The 17326-nt window shown below is 47.6% G+C and overlaps 1 protein-coding gene across 1 annotated transcript in view; it reads left to right on the top strand.

Annotated features, from left to right (window-relative positions):
- The window catches only part of EDC4 (enhancer of mRNA decapping 4), a 48130-nt gene that overhangs the window by 10876 nt on the left and 19928 nt on the right, over positions 1-17326 (top strand). Inside the window, exons 7-18 of the mRNA XM_053271426.1 lie at positions 921-1025; positions 2729-2838; positions 2953-3036; positions 4356-4451; positions 5402-5504; positions 6141-6321; positions 6672-6744; positions 10436-10527; positions 10899-11095; positions 13375-13463; positions 14942-15095; positions 16843-17303. Of these exons, the coding sequence (XP_053127401.1) occupies positions 921-1025; positions 2729-2838; positions 2953-3036; positions 4356-4451; positions 5402-5504; positions 6141-6321; positions 6672-6744; positions 10436-10527; positions 10899-11095; positions 13375-13463; positions 14942-15095; positions 16843-17303 (1745 nt within the window). The remainder of the gene's footprint in view (positions 1-920; positions 1026-2728; positions 2839-2952; positions 3037-4355; positions 4452-5401; positions 5505-6140; positions 6322-6671; positions 6745-10435; positions 10528-10898; positions 11096-13374; positions 13464-14941; positions 15096-16842; positions 17304-17326) is intronic.

The following is a 17326-nucleotide window of genomic DNA, read 5'->3' as shown; positions in this document are numbered from 1 at the left end:
TCAGTCCCAGGCATTTGCAAGTAGGGCTGGAAAGTTCTTGTCTGAAACCCTGGAAAGCTGCTTTCGGACAGACTAAACAATACTGAGCTAGATGGATCAGTATAAGGCAGTTAGGGAGGAGAGCTGGTCCTGGTCAGTGTTTCCTCTAGCAGGGATTCCCAGGTGTTGTGTCTACAACTCCCAGATTCCCCAGCTGCCATGGCTTTTGCTTGGGGATTCTGGGAATCATGTTAGAGGGAACATGGGCCCTGGGCCTGTAGTTGTGAGCATGAATTGTTCCCTTTGTTTAGCAGGTTCTGCCTTGGTTTGCATTTGGATGGGAGACTGTGTGTGAGTGCTGTAAGATATTCCCTCAGGGAATGGGGACTGCATGCAGAATGCCCCAGGCTCGTTCCCCGGCTGGGAGGGACTCCTGCCTGAAACCACTGCCAGTCAGAGTAGACCGTACTAAGCTAGATAGACCGAGGGTCTGACTTGGTAGAAGGCAGCTTCCTCCATTGAAAAGAATTTTGTTGTGGGTGGTGGTGGATGCTGTGAAAGTTCTGTGTCTGGCATCAGATCTGTGAGGACTTACTCTATGCAAGTCATAGACCAATGCCATGACCACCAAGTGATAAACGAGCATCTGAACCAGCCTTGCATAACCATCTTTTATGCCATGTGCTTTGGCACACTTCAGACTAGTCAGAGGCTGGGCCTCTGGGAGAAGAATTGGGTCCTAGAGATCGCAGAGCTCGGGCAAAGACCAGGATATGTAACAGGGCAGTGGGCAAATGCAGCCGTGCCACGTTTGGATGATTGGGGTTGTAGGTTTGTGGGGGGACAGTAAGTGTGGGGCATGTTGGTAACTGGGATGGCAGGTGATGCAAGTTCACTCCTAATAGTGGTTTCCATGTGTTTGTTTCCATTTTGTTTTGCAGGCAGAGGTTTGGGATCTTGATATAATCCGAGCCAGTCACAGCTCATGGCCAGTGGAGGTGACTAACGTCAAAGAGGGCTTTATTGTGGTGAAAGGACACAGCACAGTAAGGATTCCGCCACTCTTTTGCTTGTAGGGATTGCTCTCTCCTCATCTTGGAGCTGGGTGTTAAGATCACCCCATTGGCTATGTGTTGAATTCCTTAACCCCACATTTTTTCAGTGTTCTGAAGAGACTTCTGGTACTGTCCAGAACCTCTTGCCGCTGGCCAATGAGGACAACTTCTGAGTCTAAGCCATTGGTTTGTCACAGAGCTCAGGTGTTTCACCAGCACAGTAAGAACTGGTATTATCAGGGAACAGACCAAGAAGCAGTGCAGGAGTGATGTTGTTTCCTCTACCATGTTGTGCCATCCAGACTTGCTTGCATCTTCACACTGCAGTGCTGGCCCTGTAGCTTAACTGGTTAAAGCACCTGTGCAGTAAACTGGAGATCCTGTGTTTGAATCCCAGTGGTGCCTATAAAACAGGCACTCCTGTTTGGAAATAGGGCCGTAGCTCAGTGGTAGAGCATATTCTTAGTATGCAGAAAGTCCCAGGTTCGATTCCCCAGCGTCTCTGTGTAAGTAAGTACGTACATTTATTACGGTCCTTAGACCAGCTTAACATTTAAAATAATGCAATTATAATTTAGAAAATATTCAGATTGCTAATACAAGCTCTACGAAGTTTGGATACAACAAAACAGAACTTGGCCACATTTATAGAAGTAACAAGTTTAAAATTTGACAGTAAAAAATCCAAGTAAAATTGATCTGTACGGCCAGGATGGTTCTTTAAGAGAGGAGCAATAAACTTAATACTAGCATCCCTATAAAACTGACAATACAGAATAACATGAAGAACTGACTCTTTCCCCTGAGCCACAAGGGCAATGACACAGCATCTCTGTGTAGGGTTGAGAAAAATTCCTGCCTTAAGCCCTGGGGATCTGTTGTCACTAGGAGTGGACAATACTGAGCTAGGTGGACCAGTGGTCTGACTCGGCAACTAAGAAGGCAGTTGCTGATGTTCCTAAAGCAATACAGTGTTGAGAGAGAGAGAGAGTAGCTTTTCTAACATCCCTCTGCTCGTTCTGGGGTGGTCAGCTTGCCCTTTCAGCGCCTGCTTACGCAAGATGTTGGATGGGCACAGCCACATCTCTTGACTTAGCTCTGAGGATCATTCTGAGGATACAAGAGAACTCTTTCAAATGGGAAATGAGGGTGAAGATGAGGAGCATGTGACACTGTGAGGCTGAGGGGGACAAATTTAGATCAGTCAAGTGGGAAGGCACTTGAGATCAGAGTGGAAGTTAAAATGACCCAAGAAAGAGTCTGACAACCTCAACAATAGAGTATATCAATAGCTCCTGAGCACAGAGTTGTGATGGAAGATGTTATCAAAAGTTTCTGCACCAAAGGCAAGCAGTGTGGGAAAGGACTGATGCACTGATCTCTGCTTCCTTCACCCACCTATTCCTTGTTTTTTTTGTGGGTATATTTGTAATCAACTTAAAGCTTGAACGTGCAGAAAATGAAAAGCTCATTCTTTGGCCCAAGTTAGAAATTTGTGCTCTTGGTGAAAGTAAAAGTTGAATTTACAAAACCTTTAAAGCTTCCCATGAGATAAGGAACAAAGGAGTAGGGCAGTTAATCAACGTGTTCCAGCTTCACATCAAGTGTGGGTCCTCAAACTGCCTTCTCCATGTTCCATTAAAGCTGAGTTTCTGTTCTCCCGGATTGACCGTTTTTTGCCTGTTCCCATCTAGTGCCTGAGTGAGGGAGCCCTTTCCCCAGATGGAACTGTCCTGGCCACAGCAAGCCATGATGGCTATGTCAAATTCTGGCAGATCTACATAGAAGGGCAGGATGAACCAAGGTAACTTTGGAAGAAGCCAAGAGAATTTGGTGTGCCTGAAGCTTTCTTGGGGCTATAGGCGACTTAACACCTGTCAAGGGAGACTCCTCAGTCATTGTTGTTCTGATTTCCTAGGTGCCTTCATGAATGGAAACCCCATGACGGCAGACCCCTCTCCTGCCTCCTCTTCTGTGACAACCATAAAAAGCAAGACCCAGAGTAAGATGTGATCCTGGTTTTGTTGTATCTTTGATGGGAAGCAGGTACCATTTTATTTCAAAGCCTCTAGATGGGCTAGTGGCTTTGAGATAAAATGGTTGCCCATGCTCAAGAAGATCCATTGCTCTAGTGAAGGAGCCGGAGCCTGAAGGGTGGTGGGCTTCTCTGACTATGCTGGATGGGCTATTGCAGCTCTGTGGACTGGAGTGTCCCCTTTGCTTGCTTGGTTTTGCCTCTGGGTATTTTATTTAAAAGAATCCATATTCCATCTTGCCAATCCTGTCACATCAGGGCTTAAAATCATATATGCAAACGTAATGTAAATGGCAAGAAAATAAAAATTAAGCACAGTAAAAAAGCAAACCCAGAAGCCAGCAGATACAAACAGAAAGCGAAACTAATTAAAAGGTCTGCTGAAAAAGACAGTTCTTCGACATGGTCTCTGTGCACGGCCCATCTTGGGCCTGATCCAGCAGGGCTGTTCTTATGTTCTTAAGAAGAAGGAAAACAAAAGTTGATCTTTTCCGAGAAAAACACAGTTCAAAGCACAACCAGTTACAGTTTACTGAGAGAGCTGGTCTTGTGGTAGCAACCATGACTTGTCCCCTTAACTAAGCAGGGTCCACCCGGGTTGCATATGAATGGGAGACTACATGTGTGAGCACTGTAAGATATTCTCCTCGGGGGATAGGGCCGTTTTGGGAAGAGCATCTAGGTTCCAAGTTCGTTTCCTGGCATCTCCAAGATAGAGATTCCTGCCTCCAACCTTGGAGAAGCCACTGCCAGTCTGTGTAGACAATACTGAGCTAGATGGACCAAGGGTCTGACTCCGTATATGGCAGCTTCCTATCTTATTCTTTTCCAATCTGAGTCCCTTTCTCCCAGCTTTTTCCTTGACAATTCCCCGCTTAGACACGACAGACAGTGACGTGGATCTGCAGAGGAATGGGCAGTGTCTCTCAGTAGCTCTGACTCTGCTCTTAGATTTTCTGTTAAGCTGGTCCAAGCTTCACTCCTACAAGGGTAGGCTTGGGATGTACAAATAAGCATCGTGAACACGGCCCCAGTGTAACTCCCTTACAGTGCTCTCATCTCATTGGCCTAACCCTACCTCAGAAAATCCTGCTTGAACAAAACAAACCAGCTAACTATGAACATTTGGCAGCATGTCATGCTTGAGCCAAATCATCTTGTGTGGGCAACTAGAAGTTGCCCTATAAAATCGGCAAGCTGCTTGCCAGCAAGAATTTTCTGGGCTGACCAAAAAATAATAATAATTCTGATCATTGCTTATCTTCCTATATCCTCTCTCCCTGCAGAGTTCCTTTTTGGAGGTTCCTTATTACAGGAGCAGATCAGAATCGAGAGCTGAAAATGTGGTGCACTGTATCGTGGACCTGTCTGCAGACTGTCCGGTGAGTGCTGTGGTCATCAGATATGCCATGTGGGTTGGCATTATTTGTTGAGGAAGCATTCAGCCAAAAAAGGTTAGGGTTAGCTTCCTTCCTGTTCTCCTGCAGTCCCCTTTCCACAAATCATGCTAAATAAAAACGTAAGAGCAGCCTTGCTGGATCTGGCCCAAGGCCTATCTAGTCCAACATCCGGTTTCCCACAGCAGCCCACCAGATGCCTTTGGGAAGCCCACAACCAGAAGATGAAGTCTTCTCTCTTGCTGTCGCTTCCCTGGAAGAGCTGGTCTTGTGGTAGCAAGCATGACTTGTCCCCTTAGCTAAGCAGGGTCCACCCTGGTTACATATGAATGGGAGACTAGGAGTGTGGGCACTGTAAGAGATTCCCCATAGGGGATGAAGCCGCTCTGGGGAGAGCAGAAGGTTCCAAGTTCCCTCCCTGGCAGCATCTCCAAGATAGGGCTAAGAGAGATTCCTGCCTGCAACCTTGGAGAAGCCACTGCCAGTCTGTGAAGACAATAGTAAGTTAGATGGACCAATTGTCTGACTCAGTATATGGCAGCTTCCTATGTTCCTATGCAACTGCTATTCAGAAGCATCCTGCCTCTGAGTCTGAAGGCAGTGTGTAGCCATTAAGAGTAGTATCCTCTGATAGACTTCTAAAGTCATCCAAGCTGGTGGCCATGACCACATCCCATGGCAGAGAATTCCATAGATTAGAATTATACGCTGTGTGAAAAATGACTTCCTTTTGTTGGTCCTAAATTTCCTGGCAATCAGTTTCATGGGATGACTCCTGGTTCTAGTGTTGCGAGAGAGGGAAAAGGACTTCGCCCTATCCACTTTAACACCATGCTAAGTGTGTTAACTGCTTCCTTGCAAGATTTTTTTTCATTGATAAATTGGTGAGCAATCCAGCAAATGTTCTTACTGTCTCTTCACTGTGTTAATTTCAGATTTTCTCCAGATATATTTAGCTCCATGAGCATCCCTCCCAGCCTGAAGGCCTGCCTGGATCTCTCAGCTGAATACCTGATATTGAGTGATGTGCAGAGAAAGGTATGCATTAGCATATTTGCAGAGGGGTACAGGAGGAAAGGGGATCCCGGATGCAGTTATCACAGTAGGCTGGAGGTCATGGTGCTGCCTGCCTGCCTGCAGTTGCTTTTTTGGAACTGAAAAGAATTAAATCGCAGCCCCTTTTAAACTAACTCATATTTTAATGCATGAGCTTTCATGGGCTACAACCCACTTCCTCAGATGCTGGATGAAAGCAAGGATGGTCAGGTATAAGCAAGTACTGTAGTGATAAACGTTGCATATACATTTAAAGAGACAATTGCAATATATCAGTGGTTTTACACATACCAGCTAGCAAAGGAGATAAAATTACCAACTGTGTCTTCTCCCCTGGAGGTGATTATTGTTGGCAGCAGATGTTTGTCTTTGGGTTGGGTGTAGATTTTAAACATCCACATTTTAAAGAGGGCATTTGAACCTAGAACTCAACTCAGTGTTCCTGGCCATCTGCCCCTGCTGTGGTGTGGGGAGAGGCTGTACTTCCCCCTTGTTCTGTGGTGCCTACACTATTCCTGTGTTGTGGGTGTATGCATGTACTTCCTGCTGTGAAAGCCCTCTGCCTCACCCCCTGGGCTTGCATTACTAGAGGGTGTCTTTCTGGTGCCCTCCTCCCAGGTCTTGTATGTGATGGAACTGGTGCAGAACCAGGAGGAGGGCAAAGCTTATTTCAGCTCCATCTCGGAGTTCCTCCTGACCCATCCCGTCCTGAGCTTCGGCATCCAGGTGGTCAGCCGCTGCCGGCTGAGGCACACGGAGGTCCTGCCAGCGGAAGAGGAGAGCGACGGCCTGAATGCAGGTGAGCGGCCGTGGATGCCCATTTCCTATGATGAGGAAGACGCGTTGGAGAAGCAGGACAGGCTGGTCCTTTGCTCCTAGAACAGCTCCTTGGCCTGTCTGCAATCCTCTCCTATCTTACTCAGAAGGAGCTTTTCTTTACTAAAGTGGGGATCTGCTAAATGTTACTCTGACTGCTTTCCCACAAGCAAGATTGTGGCAGATGCTTCTGTTTTGAAAGATCTGGGGGCCTGGAATCACTCTTGTAATCTTGCCTGGTCCACATGCCACTGCTGACCACTAAGCCGTGCCAGATGAGTTAACACTTTTCCATTTCCTCCTCCCATTTCTTGTTTCTTTTCTTTCTTCCAGAAGGCACTCAGGGTACCGGAGCTGTTGAATCAGCTGCAGGCGTCCTAATCAAACTCTTCTGTGTCCACACCAAGTGAGTGTTTTGCATGGCGGGCAGTTCTTCATTTGCTGCCTTCTCATTTTTTCACTGGATCACCGGGTTTTGACTTCACACAGGTCTGGCCTGATAGCGTGTGCCATCTGGTCTAGAAAGGTGGAGCTAGAAAGGTGGAGCTGCGCCATAGGTCAGTGCATCCCAGATGACCTGTGGAAGTCAGGGAGAGGTTTTGCTTGCTGCTTTGAAGCCTGCAACTCGAGAGTTAGGAGCAATCGGTTAACTCGGAGTTTAGGTGGTTTCCACCAAAGTAATTTCAATAGTGTATCATTGAAGCCCTCATTCTGCATTACTTAAAAATTGCAAATACTATATATTGTGTACATATTTTCTAGGGCTGTGTGAAGCTTCGGGCAGGTATTCAGAACTGAAGCAAAGATGGCTACTTCAGATCTGCCCAGCTGGGCCTGAAATCTAATTGCTGGCCAATCCAGGTTTGAAGTGGGCTGAATCAGGCCCGCTTCATCAGCCTTCCCCCTCCCCGCTAGCTTTACTTACTTTACTCCCACCGCCTCCCCTCTAGCTTTACTTACTTAATTACTTGGCTATTTAAAGGGAAAAGCAGCCATATGATTGGCTGAAAAGCCATATGAAAAGCAGCCAGTGATTTGGCTTCTCTTTGAGGAAAAAAGGGTTCATTCTTGGTTGCTGGGGTCAAGGCCATCTCTACGGGTTATCCTCATCACGTGCTCCAGGGGCAGGACTTATTATGACGAGCTAAAGAAAGACCCGGGCTGAGGATGACCCCGCCCAGTTCTTTCAGTCCTGCGTAGCTCCAGGCAGGCTTTTTTCTTCACTCCATGTATTCTAGCCTTTTTCCTTCCGCAGCTTTCTACTTTTCTATTCTTGTGCCCACTGCTGCTTCTTTTTCCTTCTGCCCTCTCTCCTGCAAAAAAAAAGGTTCGTTTTTTCCTCGTTTGTCTCCCGCTTCCCCTTCTCTCCCCCCCCCCCCCCGCCCCATATTGAGCTACCGGGAACCATTCCTGCAGGGAAGCCAAAGAAGGACTTTCCAAAGGGCACTAGAGCGCCCAGTTCGTCTCTGCCCCCGCCGGCTGCCAGAGTGCCGTCCAAAGGGGAGCCGGCCTCAGCCGCAGTGCGTATCCCACCCTCAGGCACTGGAATGCGCCCCATGGTGTCTCAGCAGACCTCCTCCGGCCCAGGCGAGACGGCGGAGCCCTTTCCTCCCCGGGTTCTGCGGAGCAACTCAGCAGCAAGCCGCCTAGTGATTTATCCACTTCCTCGGCAAAGAGACAGCAGGGCTACATCAGAGGCCATCATGGACTATCCACGCCTGATAGTAACCACAGATACCAGCACCAGGGGATGGGGAGCCCACTGTCTCCAACACTCTGCTCAGGGCTGATGGTCTCCTTTGGAGCGGAATATTCCATCAACTGGATGGAGCTCAGGGCCATTCGCTTGGCTCTCACCAGCTTCCAGGACATAGTTCAGAGAAAGGATGTCCTCGTGAAGACAGACAACACGACGGCAAAAGCCAATGTGGACAGACAGGGGGGTACCCAGTCCAGATCACTTCATCAAGAGGCAACCCTCTTACTCTCGTGGGCGGAGGAACACCTCCTCTCCATAACAGCACACCATGTCAAAGGCAACCTAAATTCTCTGGCGGACTGGCTCAGCCGAGAGGACCTACTTCCGGGCGAGTGGTCCCTACACCCCCGCGTTTTCGATCAGTTGGCACGCAGGTGGGAGACCCCGGAGGTCGACCTCTTCGCAACCCCCATCAACACAAAGCTCCCGAGGTTCATCTCGAGGTTTCCATGCATGACCACGGAGGACACAGACGCCCTGTCCGCAACCTGGCCTCCGGGAGTCCTTTACGTGTTTCTGCCTATCCCTCTTCTAGCGCGCTTCCTCAGGCGCATCAGGACCTTGAGGGCCGAGGTGACAGTAGCGGCACCTCACTGGCCTTGTTGTCACTGGTTCGCCGAGCTCCTTCATCTCAGTGTCATGGAACCTTGGCACCTTCCAGTCTCCCCCGACCTCCTATCACAGGGACCAGTAAACCATCCAGTTTCAGGTTGGTTTCAGCTAGCCGCGTGGAGACTGAGCGGAGGATCCTAGCGGAGGAGGGTCTCCCCCAGAATGTCACCACTACTATCTTGGCCTCACACAGAGACTCCACTAACAGGATATACCAGTGCACGTGGAGAGCCTTCCTACGCTGGTCCTCCCGCCATCATATCAAGAAGGGCACGGCCTCTATGACTCACTTTCTGCAATTTCTCCAGAGGGCCTGGACAAGGGACTCAAGCCCAACACCTTGAAGAGACAAGCGGCGTCGCTAGTTGGCTTGATTGCCGGCCACTCCCATAGGTCTATGCTTGTCCATTCCCTCCTTACGCGTTTCCTCCGTGGAGCGACGCTGCTATTGCCTCCGACTTCTCACCGTTTTCCCTCTTGGGATTTACACACCGTTCTTAAGGCTCTACAGCAGACACCGTTCAAACCTATCAAATCAATCTCTCTCAAAATGCTTTCCTTTAAGCTAGCCTTCCTGGTGGCTGTCACTACCGCCAGACGTGTGTCAGAGCTGCGGGCCTTGTCGATTCATAAATCTTTCTGTGTGTTTGCGGAGGACTCTGTCCGCCTCATCCCGGACCCCTTTTTCAGACCTAAGGTCCTGTCACAATTCCGTCTCTCTCAGGATTTATTCCTACCTACCTTCTGTCCACGCCCTCTACATGCCCAAGAAAAACTGTGGCATAAGCTTGGACGTCTGGCACTGCCTTAAAACATACATAAAGAGGACTGCTTCCTTCAGGAAATCCGAGACGATGTTCGTTTCATACCTACCAGTCTCCATGGGTGAAGCGGTCACCTCGGCTACCATCGCTAGATGGATTCGAGCTTGCATCGTCTCAGCATATGAATCCCAGCAACTGCGGCCCCCCGCTAGGATCACAGCTCATTCCACTCGAGCAGCAGCTGCATCCGCCACGTTCTCTACAAACGCTTCTCTACATGAAATATGCAAGGCCGCAACCTGGAAAAATCCAGCGACTTTCACGCATCACTACAAGCTGGACACTTTCACCTCTGCCCAGGCAGCGTTTGGCCGACATGTCCTTCAGAGCGTTCTCCCCCAGGATTAGTCCAGTCCCTCTCGCGAGACATACAGCTTTGGTGTGACCCATAGAGATGGCCTTGACCCCAGCAACTGAGAATGGAGCATTGGTTACTTACCATGAAAGCTTCTTCTGGTTGCTGAGGGCAAGGCCATCTCGACCCACCCGTTCTGTTCTGGACTGTGTCTGGGGGAGACATTCCTGATCTTGGCATAGCATAGAGCCACCACTTGCAGACTTGAACGCTGGGGGTCTCTCTCTTCTCACTGCCTTTTTCTGCCTGTAATACCTTTTGTCCTGCATTCTACTGGGCTTGTAAGAACTGGATGGGGTCATCCTCCTCAGCCCGGGTCGGTCTTTAGCTAGTCATAATAAGTCCTGCCCCTGGAGCACGTGATGAGGATAACCCGTAGAGATGGCCTTGACCTCAGCAACCAGAATAAGCCTTCACGGTGAGGAACCAATGCTCCATTTCCTCTTTTCATCCTGGGAAAGTCATACAGCTTTTGGGGGGAATCATAGCCTTTTCAGGGGCTGTGGCAATGGCTTGTGAACCAAAGCAATCTGCTTGACTGTTTCAGGGCCCTTCAGGATGTACAGATCAGGTTTCAGCCTCTTCATAGTCCAGATACAGCTGCTCCAATACCTCCCCATGGCTCCCATGAAGATTTTGGTGAGTGTGCTTTTCAGTCCATGATTCTAGGCAGAGCCATGTAAGGTTTCTTGCTTTTTATGTTGTAATATATTTGAGTTCAAGAGTTAAATTTCGTGATTTAAATGCCTCTTTTAAGATGGTGTGTCTACTGTCGCATATACATGCATCAACTAAAGACAGAGAAGTACGCTTTTTTCTTTAGCAGTGTTTTGTTCATATGCAAATGTATGCAGATTTAACTGACAATATAAATTTATGAAGATTTCTCCAATTGGGGGATAGTCCTATTTTTTTGGAACCCACATGTCTGACTCTTTTTAAGAGGTGGGGACTAAGATTAAGCTCTCTTTGGGGAAAATTTGCTGCTAATATGTGCTCTCTGTGTGAAGCATTCCCCGACCACCTGGCTGATCTGGGTGCAGAAGGGCTGGGATCAGAGAAGGGATCCATTCACGGCTCGCAGCCCGACTTGCGTCGTGTTTCGGAGTTGTCTATGCCTGTGGACTTCCTCTCCCCTCCAAATGACATGAAACCCAAGCTGATGACCCCAGATGCATTCATGACTCCCAGCACATCCCTGCAACAGGTAACTGCCTTGGAGCGACAGGCTCACACAGGGGGAGCCTGGAAACGTTTTGGGTTTCTGCTTACTGCACGCTCTCTTTCTGACCCGATTGCTTGGAAAGTACAATCTGCAGGACTTGGGATTGTTTGGCATTCTCGTCTCATAAAGGGTTCTCTTGATTTGCCTTATGGAGTTGGTAAAATAGAAGGTGCCGTAGTTGAGTGGTGGAGCATGGGCTTTGCATGCAGAAGGTCCCATGTTCCATCCCTGGTAGCATCTCCAGGAAGGGCTGGGAGAGACTCCTGCCTGCAACCTTGGAGTGCCACAATGCAAAGCTCGATGGGCCAAGAATATGGCACAGTATAATGCAGCTTCTTATGTTCACATAGAATTCCCATCTTGGAGTCTGTTTCCACTGGCAAAGGCTTTGAGGATCTCAGCTGTTTCCTGAATGGGCCTCACCATTTTAGAAAGACGGGAATATTTGGAGGAAGCAGTTGATCAACTGCTCCAGTAACTTCAGAGGCAAGCGCAGAGTGAGGAAACATGCTTGAACGAAATGCAAGGGTAGCTTTTAGCAGGAAAATAGGGTGAGCAGCGTCCAGACTACTAAGTCATGACTAAGCACTATTGAAATCAAGGAGACAAGTTTGTCACAACTAACTTAAGTCCCTTTTCAGATTTTCAGTCTTGCTTGGCTACATTTGCTACAACTTCTCAACAAAATATCCAAGCAACCAAAAGACAGCTGACTAAATTTGAAAAATTAATATTGGATATCCATACCTCAACTAAAGGGCCAAGCTTTATGCTATTCTGTTGGAGTATAAGATCTCACCATTGGACGGATTAAAATCAATTTGGGGAAATGATTTACAAATGGTCATTGATGAAGGGGATTGGAATAGAATTTGGTTTTCTAAACCTATATTTTCATCCTGTGCTCAAATGAGAGAAAATTGTCTTAAAATTTATAGATGGTACATGACTGCCCTCTTGGAACAACTGTAATGAGAAGGGCACATATTTTCATCTATGGTAGATGTGCTCAAGGATTAGAACCTTTTGGGACTTGGTATTTGCAGAAATGGGTAAAATCATTAATCAGGAAATTAATATAGATCCTCAGCTAGCATTGTTGGGAATATTTACTGAAGATAATAAAGTAATAAAATCTAAAGAGCTGGTGAATTATATGTTGATAGCAGCCAGAATGGTGATAGCTAAAAATTGGAAGCATGGAATATTATCTTTAGGTGAATGGTACAAATAAGCTTTGATTTATAGCTACAGATGAGAAATTAACCCATTTGTTGCATCTTCGAACAGGACAATCAAAACCATATTCTTTCTTTGCGATCTTGCCAGATCTAAAAAAATGTATCAAAGAAATTATGGTAGAGTATTGCCTGCTTGTTATAATTGGATATGGAAGGATGTGTGTTCATGAAATGCTCAGATGTGTTTGGGTTAAGGTTTTGGATTGGTAACATCTATAATAATAATTGAGACCTGATCTCTAGGAAGCTGAAGTGTATGAGTTGTTATGCATTCTGTGATCTGATATTGTGTAATGGTCTGGCTTTAATAAATATTTTTTTTAATAAGACTAACTTAAGTCCCATTAATTTCAGTGGGATTTAATGATTACTAACTTAGTCTGGATGCTTGAAAGGAAAAGAGAGAGAGAGAGGGTAAGGTTGACGGTGGTGGAAGCGACATTGGCTATCCTAATTGTTATTTGCATTTCTATCCTGATCTTCCTCCCAGGAGCCCAGAGCAGTGTACATGGTTATGTTTATCCCCACAACATCCCTGTGAGGTAGGTTAGGCTGAGGGTCAGTTTCATGACTGAATGGGGACTTGAACACAAGTCTCCCCAGTCGTAGTCTTCTAATGACTACACCATGCTGGCTCTCTTACAGTCTTAAGATCTTATTTTTATTTTTATTTTTGCAGGCAGAATAGTCTAGTTTGTGCCCAGTGCAAAAGATCTCATGTTGCACCAGAGCATACTGGGACAAAGCAGCAATGGTCACACTCTCCTTCCAAATATTGAAAGCCAACAGTTTCAATCTGTCCCGAGCACTAATGTGGACTCCCTTAATAAGGCAAAGAGCAGAAGGCAAGAACCACATGCTAGTCCTTAAAGCTTGGAGATGATGCAGGAACCATTGATTCAGTATCCATTTGTTTTGTAGTGCAATTAGGGAGCAAAGGGATAATCCTGACAGTGGACTATATTTAAGTAAAGTGCCAGCTTGCCAAATGCTTGCATCACCTGTTGAATTGTCTGTCAGATCACAGTGTCGCCTGGAAGCAGCATCAGTTCCCTCACAGCAGTCACCGCCTTGAGCAGTTCTTCGGCCAACGAGCCCGCCATTCCCAGGTAAGCCCGGAGCAAGGACTCCTTCCCGGGGCCATCCATCACCTGCTCTCCGAGCTTCAGTGGGCTTCAGCCAGAAGCATGCCTCCAGGTGAACTTGAGCTGCAGAGAGGTGCCCAGTAGCTCTTTGAGGTGTATCTTCTATCCCTTTTGCTAGCCACTGTCCCGAGAAGAGGTGTCCCTTGCATAAGTACTGGTTGCATTGTTCTCCACAAACTTCTCTGAGCTTATAGATTTCATGTAATTGGAGTGAGCAGTAGAAACTGGTGACAGAATGAAGCTATGGGGTGAACATGGAGGCAAGAACTATGCCCATATGAGACACATGTATGCATTGTCCTTTAGAATCTGTCAGTGAGACCCTTCTTCAAGATATTCTCCCCACTAGTATCAGGGCCTTCTCGGTAGTTGCCCCAGTGTTGTGGAGTGCCCCCTTCTCTAGGCTTGCTTATCTCTAACTCTTGACTCCTTTTGAAGACCGGCAAAAACGTTCTTGTTCCTTTTAGCTGAGGCTGGGTTGTGTTCTACTGCTGCTCGGGCTGTCCCTTTGTGGTTTTTTTGGACACACACACACCCCTCTAATTTTTGTTGTAAACCACATAGAACACAGTTAAATGCAATCTATACATTTAGTAAATATTAATTATAGATTAGGATGCATCTCAAAGGAGGGCCATTTCTTGGAATATAGCTGTAACTGAAACTTATTTATTTAATTTTTCCATTTATTTTCCGCTCTTTCTCTGAGGAGTCCAGCACAGTGTATATGGTTCTGTTTCTCCTCACAACAACCCTGTGTGGTAGGTGAGGCTGAGAGAGAAGAGACTGGCCCAGAGTCACCCTGTGAGTTGCGTGACTGAACAGGGATTTGAATTCGGGTCTCCTTGGTCCTATTATTATTTTTATTATTTTTACATTTTATATCCCGCTCTTCCTCCAAGGAGCCCAGAGCACTGTACTACATACTTAAGTTTTTTCCTCACAACAACCCTGTGAAGTAGGTTAGGCTGAGAGAGAAGTGACTGGCCCAGAGTCACCCAGCTAGTCTCATGGCTGAATGGGGATTTGAACTCGGGTCTCCCCGGGCCTAGTCCAGCACTCTAACCACTACACCACGCTGGCTCCTAGAGTCATACTTGAACCACAGACCAACACAGGAGCCTGTTCAGGACTCCTGGCCATTACTCCTGGTTTTCTCATATATTAAGTTAGGGATGTCCTTAGTAAGACTGCTGTGGCAGCTTCAGTGGGGCAGTGCCTCTCCACCACTCCGTTTATTGGTGACCTCTGGATTACTTCCTTCTGTAGGACACTGCTGGCGATCGGTGTTCTGGCTTCTCCCTTGCAGGGTCCCTCCCACACAGTGTCCTGCCTGAATGGCAGATCTTTCCTGTGGAGAGAATGCTTCTCCTTGAGTTACTTCAGCGCCAACCTAAGCTCTATAGCCTTCCCAGAGAAGTCTTGTCTTCTGTCTGCTGCAGGCCTGCCGAAGACGTGTCTTTGAGCCCAAAGATGCAGCTGGACGCCAGCCTCGCCCTGAGCGGCAGCAGTGGAAGTCTGCAGACGAGTCCTCGGAACCATGGAGTCCTCCTCCCCGGCCTCCCCGATAAGCTGACCCCAAAGGCCCCTGTCTCAGTAAGGCGACTTTCCTTTTGAGCTTGCTGAGCTGTAGCTGACTATGCCACCCCATGTGGCCGCAGCACATACCTTTGGCCACCAGAGCATACTCCAGGGTGATTTCTGCCATGCTGATTCTCAGATTCCCTGTTCCCAGTGGTGCCTCTGATGATGGGAAAAGGAGATTTCAGAATGCAATGATTCATGTTGCATAGAAATGGTTACTCATGAGAGTTGTCCTTAGTGCTATCGGTGTGAGTACAAGGCTACCGGTCTGGGGCCCTCATGACCTCCTGTTCCCAAAGGCTCAGTTTTGCTTGTGTGCTCAGCAGATAGTTGAACCATTAAACATTTGGGCTTGATTCTGTCCAGGTTTGTCATATTTTATTTTGTTTCAGTTTTGGTTCAGACATGAACTTTAAAAAGTGTCTAGATGTTCCATGCAGGATAATATTAAACTCTTCTGCTTTCAATGTAACGCTGTAAAATGGACATAATGACAACAAATTTGAGCAAAACATTTGGGTTTTTAAAACTGCTTATTTTTAAAAAGATTTTAAATACAACAGGATAAAAAAGCGGGATGGTGGTGTACGATGAAATGCTGAGCCCCTGATTAGCAAACCACTTGTTTTGAATCTGTTACTGGTGGTGGTGGTTGTTTTTGCGTTGAGGGTTTCAATTCAGATTGATGGCAGTGAAGAGATTTTTAAGTTCAGTTTCTGATTCACTGAAAAAATCTCTGACTTTTGAGTCTGGCTCCCTGATGGCTCTAGCTTCTTCATAACTGTTTAATTACGGTAGTTGTTAAATCACCTTAAAATAAAAGGAAAAGTACAAGAGAGCCAGTGGAACATAGGAAGCTGCCATACATTGAGTCAGACCATTGGTCTATCTAGCTCAGTATTGTCTTCACAGACTGGCAGCGGCTTCTCCAAGGTTGCAGGCAGGAGTCTCTCTCAGCCCTATCTTGGAGATGCTGCCAGGGAGGGAACTTCGGACCTTCTGCTCTTCCCAGAACGGCTCCATCCCCTGAGGGGAATGTCTTACAGTGCTCACATGTGGTCTCCCATTCAGATGCAACCAGGATGGATCCTGCTTCGCTAATGGGACAGGTCATGCTTGCTACCACAAGACCAGCTCTCCTCTCCTCTCCTCTCGTAAAGAGTGTAGTAGACTGAAAGTTGCGCTAGAATCCGGAAGATCCAGGTTCAAATCTTTGCTTCGCCGTGAAGCTCATTGAGTGATCCAGGCCTAGTTACAGTTAGAGGGCTATTGTGGGGATGAAATTGGGTAGAGGGCATTATGCTTTAAGATGCAAAAATAAATGTAAATGTGATAATTTAAAAAAAAAAAAGACCCCATCTACAAGCTTAGAGTGTTAAAAATATTCACACAGTGGGGAAAGTATTAGGAAGAAGAGAGACGCCTTCTTCAGACGTCATCCTCTTGTACCCGTGTTCAGCTCTCTGTACACTCGTACATATGTTTGTGTGAATGACACGACCGGTGTTTATTTCAAAAGTGAACCCGGGTACAGGCCCCCTGAGGCTGCAGAGTACAGGGAGGAAGTGTATTTCCGTACCTGCATTCAACATAACATGCTGTACCTCTGTACACCATAACCAGTTTGTGTAAGCGTGGAACGTAATGCATGGAGATCGCTAAAGAGGCGTTAGCATCCAGCCGCCCAGATACCTAAAGGGAAGTGGGGGGTTGCAAGGGAGATCAGCCTTCTCTCTCTCTCTCTCTCTCCCTGGTCCAGGTTTCCCCAGGGAATCCTCCTCTTGCTCTGGAGCGACAGGAAGTGGAACCTCTGGTGCCTCAGTCTTCCCCAACCCGCGAGCGCTCCCCGGACGTCATTTCCTCGGCCTCGACTGCCATGTCCCAGGACATCCCGGAGATCGCATCGGAGACCCTGCAGCGCAGCTTTGGGGTGGCCCCCTCTGTGCTCCCGGCGGAGGTCCTGGACCCCAACCACCACGCAGACAGCATGGCTTCTGCAGCGTCAGCCTTGCACTTGTTGTCTCCGCGCAACCGGCACAGCTCGGAGCACAGCCATCACTCCTTGGACATGGCCCCTGCCGAGGTGGACATGTTGACTGCCCCCTCGCTCCTGGAGGCGGCCTTACCTCAGGAAAACGTGACTGTGGACCCGGGTGTGAGCCAGCCCTGGCCAGCTGCCCCGGACATCACCAGAGAGACCAGGAACAGCATAGCAGACAGGTAACTGTGGCCTGCCCTCCCCT

Source organism: Hemicordylus capensis, chromosome 9, assembly GCF_027244095.1.
Source record: "Hemicordylus capensis ecotype Gifberg chromosome 9, rHemCap1.1.pri, whole genome shotgun sequence".
NCBI lineage: Eukaryota > Metazoa > Chordata > Lepidosauria > Squamata > Cordylidae > Hemicordylus > Hemicordylus capensis.
Note: the sequence above shows the minus strand (reverse complement) of the source record. Positions and strands in the feature narration are given on the sequence as shown.